Source organism: Argopecten irradians, chromosome 12, assembly GCF_041381155.1.
Source record: "Argopecten irradians isolate NY chromosome 12, Ai_NY, whole genome shotgun sequence".
Taxonomy (NCBI): domain Eukaryota; kingdom Metazoa; phylum Mollusca; class Bivalvia; order Pectinida; family Pectinidae; genus Argopecten; species Argopecten irradians.
In genome coordinates this window covers 41,335,017-41,352,720 of record NC_091145.1, presented here as the reverse complement: position 1 = coordinate 41,352,720, position 17,704 = coordinate 41,335,017, and the positions used below count along the sequence as shown (strand labels likewise).

At 34.2% G+C, this 17,704-nt stretch overlaps 1 protein-coding gene across 1 annotated transcript; it reads right to left on the bottom strand.

The window, feature by feature from the left end:
* Positions 1 to 965: 965 nt before the first annotated feature.
* On the bottom strand, positions 966 to 17,416 carry LOC138335855 (emerin homolog 1-like). Its single transcript, XM_069285014.1, has 6 exons — positions 17,152 to 17,416; positions 15,678 to 15,834; positions 15,450 to 15,542; positions 12,226 to 12,253; positions 11,714 to 11,842; positions 966 to 2,220 (listed from the first exon to the last, which is right to left on the bottom strand). The coding sequence occupies exons 1-6, from the start codon at positions 17,359 to 17,361 to the stop codon at positions 2,034 to 2,036; spliced, it is 804 nt and encodes a 267-aa protein (XP_069141115.1). The 5' UTR covers positions 17,362 to 17,416; the 3' UTR covers positions 966 to 2,033.
* Positions 17,417 to 17,704: the final 288 nt, after the last annotated feature.

Here is a 17,704-nt window from a genome sequence, read left to right as displayed (position 1 = left end):
GGATGCTACCATTGCATTATGGGTGCTATCCCATGCTTGGTTTCAGAGAAGAAGTCGTTTATATGGAAATAGCCAAATTGACCCCTTTTGACTCCGTCCCTCAGGCCCCCGGGGGGTCAGCCACATCATTTGTACAATTTTTAATCCCTACCCTATAATGATACTACCATTGCATTATGAGTGCTATCTCATGCTTAGTTTCAGAGAAGAAGTCGTTTATATGGAAATAGCCAAATTGACCCCATTTGACCCCGCCCCCCTCAGGCCCCCAGGGGGTCAGCCCCATCATTTGTACAATTTTGAATCCCCACCCTATAAGGATGCTACCATTGCATTATGGGTTCTATCCCATGCTTGGTTTCAGAGAAGAAGTCGTTTATATGGAAATAGCCAAATGGACCTCATTTGACCCCGCCCCTTTTTGTTTTTTTTTCAAAGGCCCCCGGGGGGTCAGCCACCCCCATCATTTGTACAATTTTGAATCCCCACCCTATTAAGGGATGCTACCATTGCTTTATGGGTGCTATTCCTATGCCCATTGGTTTCAGAGAAGAAGTAGTTTAATTAGGAAATAGTCCAAAATTGACCCCTTTTGGCCCCGCCCTCGGCCCCTGTGGGGAGTCAGGACCCCATCATTTGTTAACAATTTTCAGTTAGTAGCCCTTAAGGATACTACCAGCCAAATTTTGCTTGATATCCGACCCAGCGGTTTATGGAGAAAGAAGTCGATTGTTGACGGCACGGTGACGGACGGACGGACGAACGGACAGACGGTACGACCGGACGGTACAGACGAAGGATCGCCGGACGCAATCAGGATATGGCTTAAGCTCTCCTTGGTCCTTTGGACCAGTGTCAAAAGAAAAAAACCAAGTAGCAGTAATCAAGTTTTCATGTATAATTTGTAAATTATTATTCATTAACGATTTCCATACTAGAAACAAATCACGACTGTACAAAAAAACTACAAAATATCACTTTTATTACACGAAGGCATATAACAAAGCTTATTATGGAAAAAACTGTACAATTAACAATGATTTGTGTAAACCACAAGGTAATGACCTCTTACAGACAGAAGTCAACTTCATTGTGACAAGACTAGACAACAACTACGCAGGTATTGGCAATCTCATCGCTTTCCTTACAGAATTAACCTCTTATAGACCTTGAAGAAGGCTTCTGGTCATATTTTCAGACTTATAATAAATTGTGTTAGGTTTACTTCTTACAAACCATTTGTAGGACTGGAATACACATTTAACAACAGATGCTATCAACTATACAACAATGGCGACGTGATGAGTGATATATAGTGGCATTATCATACAATACATACATTGATGATGAGCAGAATTCAAACATTATAAGAAGTGAATATTTCAATAATTTAAATGCAAAATCTAACTCGGAGGCTATTCCATAAATGATACACAAGAACAGAGACTTGACAGAAATGATGTTTATATTAGGGTTATATTAGGGAAATAACTTGTGTTGTTGTGGTCACAATGAATATCTCTCAAACATATTTCCAGTCAACAACATATTAATGTATTACAAATTGTGCCTTAATTTTACAAACATACAAGATATAACAATCTTTCAAATATCTCAAAAATGTACAAATAACAAATATTGATGAATATTCAAAATATTTTTTTCCCAATTGATTTTGACATGAATTCAGAAGCATGGTGACTTTATGTTCCTTTCAATTCATCCAATGATTTATAATATACACTAAATAAATAAAACCAGCACATCATCAGGTCACTCCATTACAGAACAAATGTTCTAAATAAACCCATGTCTTGATGATGTACTTTTAAGCAGATTTCTTGTATCCATTTGTTCCATAAGTAAAATAGATATTGACCTCTTGGGCTTTCTCGTCCAAGTCTTAATTATAGGAGATCAGACATATTTTTCCATTCTCGATGATTAGATATATAAACTGTGTTCACATCAATAAATGCTCTCCCATTTCTTGCTTTGTGCACTTTCTGGTTTGCCCCTGGTTTTCCTCCAATTTAAGAAGCTGGGCCTTTTGTTATTTTGGGTACTCTGCTTCCACTTTTTTCCATGTTGAGGTACACAAGGTATGCAAAGAAGAAAACACCAACAAACACTAGAAACTTGACCCATCTTGGCAAGGCGGAGTGTTTGACAGTGGTAGATTTTGGCTGTTTGGGTGAGGGTTTACTGGTGACGGTAGGCCTGAAATACACAACCAATACATTACACTATAGTACAGTAGGCCTGAAATACACAATCAATACATTACACTATAGTACAGTAGGCCTGAAATACAAAACCAATACATTACACTATAGTATAGTAGGCCTGAAATACACAACTAATACATTACACTATAGTATAGCTACAATTACCACAAGCACTCCACCTCTGGGTTTCGAGTTTGAATCCCATGTTGGGCAGTTGTCAGGTACTGACCATAGGCAGATGATTTTTCTACGGTTACTCTGGCTTTTCTCCACCTCCTAAACCTTGCAAGTCCTTAAATGACCCTGGCTGTTAATAGTACATTAAACCAATCAGACCAACAAGCTGATCACAAAGGAATGAACCAAATTTCTGATATGTGGTTAAATTTGTCACACGTGTACCCATAAACAAAGGAATGTACCAAATGTCTGATATGTGGTTAAATTTGTCACACGTGTACCCATAAACAAAGGAATGTACCAAATGTCTGATATGTGGTTAAATTTGTCACACTTGTACCCATAAGAAGGAATGTACCAAATGTCTGATATGTGGTTAAATTTGTCACACATGTACCCATTAACAAGGGATGTACCAAATGTCTGATATGTGGTTAAATTTGTCACAGGTGTACCCATAAACAAAGGAATGTACCAAATGTCTGATATGTGGTTAAATTTGTCACACGTGTACCCATAAACAAAGGAATGTACCAAATGTCTGATATGTGGTTAAATTTGTCACACTTGTACCCATAAACAAAGGAATGTACCAAATGTCTTATATGTGGTTAAATTTGTCACACTTGTACCCATAAGAAAGAATGTACCAAATGTCTGATATGTGGTTAAATTTGTCACACATGTACCCATTAACAAGGGATGTACCAAATGTCTGATATGTGGTTAAATTTGTCACAGGTGTACCCATAAAAAGGAATGTACCAAATGTCTGATATGTGGTTAAATTTGTCACACGTGACCCATAAACAAAGGAATGTACCAAATGTCTGATATGTTTAAATTTGTCACCTCACACTTGTACCACATAAACAAAAGGAATGTACCAAATGTCTTATATGTGGTTAAATTTGTCACACGTGTACCCATAAACAAAGGAATGTACCAAATGTACCATAAACAAAGGAATGTACAATGTCTGGTGGTTAAATTTGTCACACGTGTACCCATAAACAAAGGAATGTACCAAATGTCTGATATGTGGTTAAATTTGTCACACTTGTACCCATAAACAAAGGAATGTATCAAATGTCTGATATGTGGTTAAATTTGTCACACGTGTACCCATAAACAAAGGAATGTACCAAATGTCTGATATGTGGTTAAATTTGTCACACTTGTACCCATAAACAAAGGAATGTATCAAATGTCTGATATGTGGTTAAATTTGTCACACGTGTACCCATAAACAAAGGGATGTATCAAATGTCTTATATGTGGTTAAATTTGTCACATGTGTACCCATAAACAAAGGAATGTACCAAATGTCTTATATGTGGTTAAATTTGTCACACGTGTACCCATAAACAAAGGAATGTACCAAATGTCTGATATGTGGTTAAATTTGTCACACTTGTACCCATAAACAAAGGAATGTACCAAATGTCTTATATGTGGTTAAATTTGTCACACTTGTACCCATAAACAAAGGAATGTACCAAATGTCTGATATGTGGTTAAATTTGTCACATGTGTACCCATAAACAAAGGAATGTATCAAATGTCTTATATGTGGTTAAATTTTGTCACACTTGTACCCATAAACAAAGGAATGTACCAAATGTCGGATATGTGGTTAAATTTGTCACACGTGTACCCATAAACAAAGGAATGTATCAAATGTCTTATATGTGGTTAAATTTGTCACACTTGTACCCATAAACAAAGGAATGTACCAAATGTCTTATATTGGTTAAATTTGTCACACGTGTACCCATAAACAAAGGAATGTACCAAATGTCTGATATGTGGTTAAATTTGTCACATGTGTACCCATAAACAAAGGAATGTATCAAATGTCTTATATGTGGTTAAATTTGTCACACTTGTACCCATAAACAAAGGAATGTACCAAATGTCTGATATGTGGTTTAAATTTGTCACACTTGTACCCATAAACAAAGGAATGTACCAAATGTCTGATATGTGGTTAAATTTGTCACACTTGTACCCATAAGAAGGAATGTACCAAATGTCTGATATGTGGTTAAATTTGTCACAGGTGTACCCATAAACAAAGGAATGTACCAAATGTCTGATATGTGGTTAAATTTGTCACACGTGTACCCATAAACAAAGGAATGTACCAAATGTCTGATATGTGGTTAAATTTGTCACACTTGTACCCATAAACAAAGGAATGTATCAAATGTCTGATATGTGGTTAAATTTGTCACACGTGTACCCATAAACAAAGGAATGTATCAAATGTCTTATATGTGGTTAAATTTGTCACACTTGTACCCATAAACAAAGGAATGTACCAAATGTCTTATATGTGGTTAAATTTGTCACATGTGTACCCATAAACAAAGGAATGTACCAAATGTCTGATATGTGGTTAAATTTGTCACACTTGTACCCATAAACAAAGGAATGTACCAAATGTCTTATATGTGGTTAAATTTGTCACACGTGTACCCATAAACAAAGGAATGTACCAAATGTCTGATATGTGGTTAAATTTGTCACATGTGTACCCATAAACAAAGGAATGTATCAAATGTCTTATATGTGGTTAAATTTGTCACACTTGTACCCATAAACAAAGGAATGTACCAAATGTCGGATATGTGGTTAAATTTGTCACACGTGTACCCATAAACAAAGGAATGTATCAAATGTCTTATATGTGGTTAAATTTGTCACACTTGTACCCATAAACAAAGGAATGTACCAAATGTCGGATATGTGGTTAAATTTGTCACACGTGTACCCATAAACAAAGGAATGTACCAAATGTCTGATATGTGGTTAAATTTGTCACATGTGTACCCATAAACAAAGGAATGTATCAAATGTCTTATATGTGGTTAAATTTGTCACACTTGTACCCATAAACAAAGGAATGTACCAAATGTCTGATATGTGGTTAAATTTGTCACACGTGTACCCATAAACAAAGGAATGTACCAAATGTCTGATATGTGGTTAAATTTGTCACACTTGTACCCATAAACAAAGGAATGTACCAAATGTCTGATATGTGGTTAAATTTGTCACAGGTGTACCCATAAACAAAGGAATGTACCAAATGTCTGATATGTGGTTAAATTTGTCACACGTGTACCCATAAACAAAGGAATGTACCAAATGTCTGATATGTGGTTAAATTTGTCACACTTGTACCCATAAGAAGGAATGTACCAAATGTCTGATATGTGGTTAAATTTGTCACACATGTACCCATTAACAAGGGATGTACCAAATGTCTGATATGTGGTTAAATTTGTCACAGGTGTACCCATAAACAAAGGAATGTACCAAATGTCTGATATGTGGTTAAATTTGTCACACGTGTACCCATAAACAAAGGAATGTACCAAATGTCTGATATGTGGTTAAATTTGTCACACTTGTACCCATAAACAAAGGAATGTACCAAATGTCTTATATGTGGTTAAATTTGTCACACTTGTACCCATAAACAAAGGAATGTACCAAATGTCTGATATGTGGTTAAATTTGTCACACGTGTACCCATAAACAAAGGAATGTACCAAATGTCTGATATTTGGTTAAATTTGTCACACTTGTACCCATAAACAAAGGAATGTATCAAATGTCTGATATGTGGTTAAATTTGTCAAACGTGTACCCATAAACAAAGGGATGTATCAAATGTCTTATATGTGGTTAAATTTGTCACATGTGTACCCATAAACAAAGGAATGTACCAAATGTCTTATATGTGGTTAAATTTGTCACACGTGTACCCATAAACAAAGGAATGTACCAAATGTCTGATATGTGGTTAAATTTGTCACACGTGTACCCATAAACAAAGGAATGTACCAAATGTCTGATATGTGGTTAAATTTGTCACACGTGTACCCATAAACAAAGGAATGTACCAAATGTCTGATATGTGGTTAAATTTGTCACACTTGTACCCATAAACAAAGGAATGTACCAAATGTCTGATATGTGGTTAAATTTGTCACACATGTACCCATTAACAAAGGGATGTACCAAATGTCTGATATGTGGTTAAATTTGTCACAGGTGTACCCATAAACAAAGGAATGTACCAAATGTCTGATATGTGGTTAAATTTGTCACACGTGTACCCATAAACAAAGGAATGTACCAAATGTCTGATATGTGGTTAAATTTGTCACACTTGTACCCATAAACAAAGGAATGTACCAAATGTCTTATATGTGGTTAAATTTGTCACACGTGTACCCATAAACAAAGGAATGTACCAAATGTCTGATATGTGGTTAAATTTGTCACACGTGTACCCATAAACAAAGGAATGTACCAAATGTCTGATATTTGGTTAAATTTGTCACACTTGTACCCATAAACAAAGGAATGTATCAAATGTCTGATATGTGGTTAAATTTGTCACACGTGTACCCATAAACAAAGGAATGTACCAAATGTCTGATATGTGGTTAAATTTGTCACACTTGTACCCATAAACAAAGGAATGTACCAAATGTCTTATATGTGGTTAAATTTGTCACACGTGTACCCATAAACAAAGGAATGTACCAAATGTCTGATATGTGGTTAAATTTGTCACATGTGTACCCATAAACAAAGGAATGTATCAAATGTCTTATATGTGGTTAAATTTGTCACACTTGTACCCATAAACAAAGGAATGTACCAAATGTCGGATATGTGGTTAAATTTTGTCACACGTGTACCCATAAACAAAGGAATGTATCAAATGTCTTATATGTGGTTAAATTTGTCACACTTGTACCCATAAACAAAGGAATGTACCAAATGTCTTATATGTGGTTAAATTTGTCACACGTGTACCCATAAACAAAGGAATGTACCAAATGTCTGATATGTGGTCAAATTTGTCACATGTGTACCCATAAACAAAGGAATGTATCAAATGTCTTATATGTGGTTAAATTTGTCACACTTGTACCCATAAACAAAGGAATGTACCAAATGTCTGATATGTGGTTAAATTTGTCACACTTGTACCCATAAGAAGGAATGTACCAAATGTCTGATATGTGGTTAAATTTGTCACACATGTACCCATTAACAAGGGATGTACCAAATGTCTGATATGTGGTTAAATTTGTCACAGGTGTACCCATAAACAAAGGAATGTACCAAATGTCTGATATGTGGTTAAATTTGTCACACGTGTACCCATAAACAAAGGAATGTACCAAATGTCTGATATGTGGTTAAATTTGTCACACGTTGTACCCATAAAAAGGAATGTACCAAATGTCTGATATGTGGTTAAATTTGTCACACATGTACCCATTAACAAGGGATGTACCAAATGTCTGATATGTGGTTAAATTTGTCACAGGTGTACCCATAAACAAAGGAATGTACCAAATGTCTGATATGTGGTTAAATTTGTCACACGTGTACCCATAAACAAAGGAATGTACCAAATGTCTGATATGTGGTTAAATTTGTCACACTTGTACCCATAAACAAAGGAATGTACCAAATGTCTTATATGTGGTTAAATTTGTCACACGTGTACCCATAAACAAAGGAATGTACCAAATGTCTGATATGTGGTTAAATTTGTCACACGTGTACCCATAAACAAAGGAATGTACCAAATGTCTGATATTTGGTTAAATTTGTCACACTTGTACCCATAAACAAAGGAATGTATCAAATGTCTGATATGTGGTTAAATTTGTCACACGTGTACCCATAAACAAAGGAATGTACCAAATGTCTGATATGTGGTTAAATTTGTCACACTGTACCCATAAACAAAGGAATGTATCAAATGTCTGATATGTGGTTAAATTTGTCACACGTGTACCCATAAACAAAGGAATGTACCAAATGTCTGATATGTGGTTAAATTTGTCACACGTGTACCCATAAACAAAGGAATGTATCAAATGTCTTATATGTGGTTAAATTTGTCACACTTGTACCCATAAACAAAGGAATGTACCAAATGTCTGATATGTGGTTAAATTTGTCACACATGTACCCATAAACAAAGGAATGTATCAAATGTCTTATATGTGGTTAAATTTGTCACACTTGTACCCATAAACAAAGGAATGTACCAAATGTCTGATATGTGGTTAAATTTGTCACACGTGTACCCATAAACAAAGGAATGTATCAAATGTCTTATATGTGGTTAAATTTGTCACACTTGTACCCATAAACAAAGGAATGTACCAAATGTCGGATATGTGGTTAAATTTGTCACACGTGTACCCATAAACAAAGGAATGTACCAAATGTCTGATATGTGGTTAAATTTGTCACATGTGTACCCATAAACAAAGGAATGTACCAAATGTCTGATATGTGGTTAAATTTGTCACATGTGTACCCATAAACAAAGGAATGTAGCCAAATGTCTTATATGTGGTTAAATTTGTCACACTTGTACCCATAAACAAAGGAATGTACCAAATGTCTGATATGTGGTTAAATTTGTCACACTTGTACCCATAAACAAAGGAATGTACCAAATGTCTTATATGTGGTTAAATTTGTCACACATGTACCCATAAACAAAGGAATGTACCAAATGTCTGATATGTGGTTAAATTTGTCACACGTGTACCCATAAACAAAGGAATGTACCAAATGTCTGATATGTGGTTAAATTTGTCACACCGTGTACCCATAAACAAAGGAATGTACCAAATGTCTGATATGTGGTTAAATTTGTCACACTTGTACCCATAAACAAAGGAATGTACCAAATGTCTGATATGTGGTTAAATTTGTCACACGTGTACCCATAAACAAAGGAATGTACCAAATGTCTTATATGTGGTTAAATTTGTCACACGTGTACCCATAAACAAAGGAATGTACCAAATGTCTGATATGTGGTTAAATTTGTCACACGTGTACCCATAAACAAAGGAATGTACCAAATGTCTGATATTTGGTTAAATTTGTCACACTTGTACCCATAAACAAAGGAATGTATCAAATGTCTGATATGTGGTTAAATTTGTCACACGTGTACCCATAAACAAAGGAATGTACCAAATGTCTGATATGTGGTTAAATTTGTCACACTTGTACCCATAAACAAAGGAATGTATCAAATGTCTGATATGTGGTTAAATTTGTCACACGTGTACCCATAAACAAAGGAATGTATCAAATGTCTTATATGTGGTTAAATTTGTCACATGTGTACCCATAAACAAAGGAATGTACCAAATGTCTTATATGTGGTTAAATTTGTCACACGTGTACCCATAAACAAAGGAATGTACCAAATGTCTGATATGTGGTTAAATTTGTCACACTTGTACCCATAAACAAAGGAATGTACCAAATGTCTTATATGTGGTTAAATTTGTCACACGTGTACCCATAAACAAAGGAATGTACCAAATGTCTGATATGTGGTTAAATTTGTCACATGTGTACCCATAAACAAAGGAATGTATCAAATGTCTTATATGTGGTTAAATTTGTCACACTTGTACCCATAAACAAAGGAATGTACCAAATGTCGGATATGTGGTTAAATTTGTCACACGTGTACCCATAAACAAAGGAATGTATCAAATGTCTTATATGTGGTTAAATTTGTCACACTTGTACCCATAAACAAAGGAATGTACCAAATGTCTGATATGTGGTTAAATTTGTCACATGTGTACCCATAAACAAAGGAATGTATCAAATGTCTTATATGTGGTTAAATTTGTCACACTTGTACCCATAAACAAAGGAATGTACCAAATGTCTGATATGTGGTTAAATTTGTCACACGTGTACCCATAAACAAAGGAATGTACCAAATGTCTTATATGTGGTTAAATTTGTCACACATGTACCCATAAACAAAGGAATGTACCAAATGTCTGATATGTGGTTAAATTTGTCACACTTGTACCCATAAACAAAGGAATGTACCAAATGTCTGATATGTGGTTAAATTTGTCACACATGTACCCATAAACAAAGGAATGTACCAAATGTCTGATATGTGGTTAAATTTGTCACACGTGTACCCATAAACAAAGGAATGTACCGAATGTCTGATATGTGGTTAAATTTGTCACACGTGTACCCATAAACAAAGGAATGTATCAAATGTCTGATATGTGGTTAAATTTGTCACAGGTGTACCCATAAACAAAGGAATGTACCGAATGTCTGGTATGTGGTTAAATTTGTCACACGTGTACCCATAAACAAAGGAATGTACCAAATGTCTGATATGTGGTTAAATTTGTCACACGTGTACCCATAAACAAAGGAATGTACCAAATGTCTGATATGTGGTTAAATTTGTCACACGTGTACCCATAAACAAAGGAGTGTACCAAATGTCTTACATGTGGTTAAATTTGTCACACTTGTACCCATAAACAACCAACTGATCGCAAAGAAACGTTCAACATCTCAATGTCTAGAAATGTATGTTCCCGGTCACCTGCATCATAAGTTGTCTTGAAACAAAAGTCAAAAATAAATTCTCAATGTCAATGTCAGCACTGCAGAGTAAAAACACTATCAGATTTCATTTCAAGACAACTTGCACACATTGTATACTAGTCATCAAAACATCCCAAATAAACATTCATTGGCTGCGTAACAATATCATAAGATAAACCACATTTTTCAATCAGCAGAAAATTTTAATAAACTTCATAAGTTTTTCAAAAATTTGTTAATTTATAATCTAGATAATTATTACAGCGTTTAAATTGCAAAATTTAATTGTTGTAAAAGCTTGCAATGCTTAGGCATACAAAATAAGTCACTACCAACATAAATTGGTTTGCGATACTCCTGTAATAATTTTGAAAGTAAATTTTATTTCACCAATGAAGGACACGTGTAGCTACACTCTGTATCATTATCAATCCTTTATTGTAATTTGGTTGACACATGTAGCTACACTCCGTATCATTATAAATCCTTTATTGTAATTTGGTTGACATGTGTAGCTACACTCCGTATCATTATAAATCCTTTATTGTAATTTGGTTGACAAGTGTAGATACACACCGTATCATTATCAATCCTTTATTGTAATTTGGTTGACATGTGTAGCTACACCGTACATTATACCGTAATTTGGTTGACATGTGTATCATTCATAAATCCTTTATGTAATTTGGTTGACATGTGTAGCTACACTCCGTACACTCCTTTATTGTATCATTATCACCGTATCATTATCATTTTATTGTAATTTGGTTGACATGTGTAGCTTATCACAATTTGTTGACATCATTATCAATCAATCCTTTATTGTAATTTGGTTGCTACTTGCTACTATAACTTACTCTGGTTTCGGTTCTGAACGGAGTGGTTTTCTGTTGATGACCATTGACTCTTCACCCATGTAATCTGGCTCCACCTTTTTAGGCGTTCTGGTAACTCTCCTGGTTGGAGTTCTAGGTTTAGGTGGCGGTCTGAGATGTTAAACATACAATCTAATATAAACTAATTTCAGTTAACTTACTGATTTAATATTGCACATTGATGAATTCATGGATTTCCAATTAATGTTATATTATTGTCTTTATTAACAACATTAATCAATAAGACACAACATTTCATAGCTAAATTTATGGTAAGAAAAGCAATAGATTATGTACAGTATCTGTCCCCATACTTAATATTGATAATTTATTATTAGCAATTTTCTGATTTGTACAATTCTAGGAAAACTACATTTTACATTTGGTATATTAATGTTTTATTTCATTTTTCTTGTCAAATACCACGATACCAGTAAATAAGCATATGAAAATCATGTAATTTAGGTTATAGTTTTTAGTTAAAAGTTACTTACGATCTTTCTTCATCATCCGGTACTTCCTCTGAAAGACAAATATGCATATCATGGTAATTTTATCTGGTGGACATAGTATTGTTGCATCCTAGACCCATTTGGGCTATAATATATTATACAGACATGTTAACCCTACCGATTCTGGCGGAAGTCTACCGCTTTTGAGACTGATATTCCGCCTACCGCTTTAATATCCAAATATTCCGATTTCTGCAAAACATCGTCTTCATTTTTTTTCTTCCGATTTCTGAATTTTTCATAGTCGGTTGGGGCTGCCTTGGTGGCTTCAAAATGCATACCAGAGTGAGCAGGGGGACTGGCTTGATAATTAAGTAAACAAAGGAGGTGTGAACACTCCCTGACCAACACCCACTGGTGTTAATTAGCAGTCTGGGGCTAGTTCCACCTTGGCTTGGTGGTGTCACTTGCTTAGCCTATTTCACGTGTCTGAGTGTAACGATGTGTATTACGTACTGTAGGCCTACCGTAAGGAAACAATCATCTGGCCTTTCAATAAATTTTGTGCTTAAAACTAGTAATCATCATTTCAAAAACAAACACTACTTATAATTGAAATGATTTACTCACGTTTTTAATGTAAAATAGAAATAGGCATAAAGTGTCTGCTGAAAATCATAAGCTTTGCAATCGTAATGGCCGCCATTATGGAATGGGGTGATTCTAATAAAGGAGCCGGATTTTAGTATATTTTTTCAGGATATCACTAAAAAAAAAAAAAATTTCAGGGTGATTTTTTCACTAGAATATTGGTGTAAATTTTAGAAACAAATATTTGTATTTTTTTCTTGCATAAATCAAAAGAAAATGAGTCCAGTATGTATTACAAAAAAAAAAAAAAAAGTGGAAAAAAACCCCAAAACTAATAGACAAAATGTATAATTAAAAAAGGTGATAAATAGCATTGAAATAAAAGTATACAATGTATTTATTGGCATTTTTCATCTTCCAAATTTAATGTAAGCCTTAATTAATATTTGGAAAATACAAAATGAGCCACCAATGCAAGGCCAATGGTAATAATTAAAGTTAATCATAATTTGTTAACAAAATATGTTTTTGTAATTATTTTGCATATTATTGATATTATATCTCTCTGACGCGTCGCGAAAAATGCCGCGTATAATGCTACCGAGTCAGAAATCTACCTCTTTTTTCTCACCAAAGGTTAAAATGTCTGTATCATAATATAGCTCTAACATTTTATTTTAAACAAACTGGACAAATATAATGAATCTGGTTTTTAAGCCTATCATTTAATGAGCAGAAGTTATTCAAATATTTAGCTAATTTGTTCCTTGTGAACACTTTGAATGCAGGTCAAGGTCATCCAGTTCAACAAAGCTGACAGTCCTTTAATGTATTGTAGACAAAAGTGAAGGTCTTTGGGTCCTGAAATTTTTAAAAGAACCCATTAAGAGATATTTTACCTGTGGCCTTGAACTAAAGACAATGTCTTTAAATTAAACAAACTTGATAGTTTAATAGTTTAGAGATTGTTAAATGGAAACAGCTAATGCCAAGCCACAGCAGCATTCAAAGTTTCAATATTGTTTTTTTTAGTATATATTCGTTTTCCTTATTAACATCATTTTGGTATTCAGGGGTGTACAATTCCACTAGCCCGACATCCGGGGCAAGTGATTTTCAGGTCAGGGCTTCACGATCATTACTAGCCCGTGGGCTAGTGAACATTTCTGTTAAAATCTATATTCACATTGAAATTTTAGTTGTAAATCAGCAGTTTAGCCTTTTATTGCCGTTCAGAATTCGACTAGCAGTAAATGTGTTGTCAAAACTGAAGCAAACGATATCGTTGCATACCACAGGTGGCTCCCAAACATAAATAACATTCTTCATCTAGATGCATCAAACGTTTTGTTATGTAATTGATGAAAGTTAAGCGCTTGAGTGACCCAGATGGCCATGTGTTTGCCGAGGTTTCCGACAGACAGGGAACAGGAAAAATCTAGATTTCTTGACTCTAGACAAGAATCAATTATGAAGTGACATTTTTATTATCTAGCTTCATTATCATTTTAGTGTTATAAATTTGAGTATATGGGGGTTGGATACAAAAAGAACTACTGCTGTGCGATGGATAGCGGATCATTTTGAAGTAATTAAAATACACGGTAAAATGTACATGTTGTCATGTACGTATACACTTGCAGATACATAGGTATGCTTAGTTAACACAGCTGACACAAATAAACCCACTGAACGTTTTTTCAAAATAACTTTAATAGAGGTTTCATAATTAAAGGTACAATATTTTTGCATATTTTTCATCTTATCTTTCGCATATTTTTATGATATATTGAAAACTTGTAAATGAAAATCAGCAGTGCTAGCCTAATTAATAATCATTTACAAAATATTTTATAGTAAATTGTAAAATTGATTTTGTGAAGTTCTTAAAATAAATCTATATGAAATTAAATTGTAAAATTGATTTTGTGAAGTTCTTAAAATAAATCTATATGAAATTCAATAACAAATTGACATCATTTTATTCAAATACGAATGTATCATGCAAATGTTACTAGATAAAAAAAAATTTCAATGCTCATAAAATTAGGGAAAATAAGTAAGTGTTCAGTAAAACAGTTATTTCAATTAAATATTTTTTACAGAATTTTCATGAACAGTACTATTTACTAAATTCATCATACCTATAAAATGAAAACAGCAGATAATAAATACTGATTGTTCACTTTACATTTTCCTGCTAAGCTTTTAATATCAAAGTTAAACTTTAATAGATATACTGATTATGTTATCTTTCTATATATAAATGATAGTTTTAAAGGAAATATCTCAGTGAAATAAGAACCATAATTTCAAATCTAAAGAATTTGCATGCGATGGCATTGTTGCATTATCAATATTGACTCAAGAATGTTTTTACTAAATGAATACCTGGTACCTATGAACAATCGGTGCAATATCTTTATTAGCGGAATGGTATTTAACACACTGTTAGACATGTACTTGTTCTGTACAGGTTTGTAAAAAATCCAGATCGAGTAAAATGAACATATAAAAACAAACGAAAAATAGGGCTAGTAGACTTCTGATCAGGGCTAGTGAAAAATTGATGCTACTAGCCCTTGGGCTAGTGCAAAATTTTCAGAATTGTACACCCCTGGTATTACAGAATACCTGACATTTATCATTCCAATTTTCTTTTTAAACCTTCATACCATATTGTGGTGTTTCTATGATTTTCTCTGTGGTGGTTCCTTCTGCCTGACGTAGTTTCAACAGTTTCTTCTCATACACTTTCCTCGTCGTTGCTAAAATATAAAGGCAACATTCAGAAAATAAAAAATAATAAATTGAAGTTAAATAAGTGTATTGTAACAGATAACACAGTTAAAAACAATATTTCATAAAAACGTTGTCATGACAAGTCACAAATTGCATCTTACCAGTAACTGGTCCAGGGTCTGCACCTCTAGATCGTAACTCTTGTGCCAATTCAGCATCTGTGAGATCTGTGACAGACTCCATGACAGGGTTTTCTTCTGTCTTATTTATATAGTCTCCACTTCCTTTATGAACGTTTGTCCTAGTTTTTGAGCTTGACTACAATCAATATAACAATATTCTTTTACTGCTTATTAAAACAATGGGTGTGTTCAGAATAAATTTATTGGTACCTTGCACTTCCCAAAAGTTACCAATGGTATACCAATGGTGCCAATGTCAACCAACAAAATTTACTAACATCAACTTTTTTCGCAGATGGTCTAGAGCTCTGTCAGAGTTGGTAAGTTCGGTAATGACATAATTTCAGATGGCGACCTCCATAATATTATGTAGAAGTTGTTGTGGCTATTTTTTCCTCTAAATTTGATCATAAATGGGAAAACTACAATGTTGAAATGCACCTGTTGATTCAAAACAACCCCTGCTATTAGCAATTGTCTGTTTGTTATTTTTGTCTCTTAGCTGTGCACCATTGGTATACCGTTGGTCCCATTGGCAACTGGCAAGTATGCCACCATTGGTATGTCCATTCAAACAAGGACGTATATGAGAAGGATAAGTCACACTGGGTGTCGGGGGAAATACAAGGCAGGAGCTTTTGTGTTTGGCCACTGACCGTAACGTTGGGCAACGACTGATTTTCCTTTGATATCCGCCGGCACAGCCTTTGATGTAGCTTGCGGATGCGAGGGTCACCGTCTTACTTTCTGAAGCTGGCCATCACTTCATGAGCTGTCCTATTTTTTGACACAAATTTGAGACATATCCTCTAAATATTCCGTACGTAAAGCAAGTGATAAACGTTGTGAAATTTAATAAACTTTACATTGGTGTTTCGTTTTACTCGATAAGACTAGTATTTGTTGAGAAAAATGGTTTTTATTCCCGGTTCATAGGCGTGGTGTTTAGTAACGTAAAGAAACAGTCACGAATCCTTCTCACTTATTAATCCTTGATTCAAAGAACAGTCTTTCTACCCATAGTAACTACACTAGGTAATTATTGGTACCATGATTACATCTCTGAAGTTCTGAACGCACCCAACAATATTAAATTTATGTCAAATTCAGGTGAGGTGTTCGATTTCTGTCTCAGTGTCGGCGATGTATTTTGTCAACTGTTGCAGGAAAACTGATCACTATACGAATGTATCAATCAGACTTTTAAAAAGTTTCTGGTACTGCATGGCAGTAAATGTATTATTAGTTGACGTTAAAATAGTTACGTTCTCAGTTCAGATGAAGATTGAATTTTCAAAAAAAAATCTTACATCAAAATGAATCTATATTTTCAAAAATAAAACAGAATTCATCCATGTTATTGGTATTCTATTTTCATAAAATAATGTCTCAGTCATATTGCATTGTTTAGTCAGAGAAGTTACTTGAATTTAATTACGTTTTACTTTCTTACATTTTTAAAAGTTACTTCAGTATCACTTTCTTCACTTTGTTTATCACTGTTTTCTTCTGTCAGGTCGTTTTCCGGCTCTCCTTTGAGCACGTGCTCTGTATACAAATCAATGTATGCCTGCTTCTTTGCGTCAGATTTGGGTAACGGGATATTGTGTTGTAACAGTTCCTCTTTCAGTTTAGCTTTCGTCAGCAGCAATGGGTTAGACATACTATTATTAGCTCAGCGATATATTCACGTGTCCTTAACCTTTGTAGAAAAATCCGCGGGAAAGAATACTAAATTGTTATGTAGCATACGATTGGTTGATGAGGGAGTGGTATAATAAAAGGCCCAAATAAATATACGACCGTGTAATAAAGTCAACACTTTTAATAGATATTAAAAATGGAAGCATATTGAATGTTTTATAAAAACTACAATAAATCTTTATCACACCAAAATAACTGTATTGATTTCATCCATGAAATGTATCATGAATGAAAACAAAATATCTAGTAAAATCCGTAACGAACACCATATTGGTTTATATTTTACAATTTCTTTGACATTC

Coding starts and splice junctions, on each gene's coding strand:
- LOC138335855 (XM_069285014.1), bottom strand. CDS start 17,361: ATGTCTAACCCATTGCTGCTGACGAAAGCTAAACTGAAAGAGGAACTG. Junction 12,254..15,449: donor CATAGAAACACCACAATATG/GTATGAAGGTTT, acceptor TTTGTCTTTCAG/AGGAAGTACCGGATGATGAA. Junction 2,221..11,713: donor CGTTCAGAACCGAAACCAGA/GTAAGTTATAGT, acceptor TGTGTATTTCAG/GCCTACCGTCACCAGTAAAC.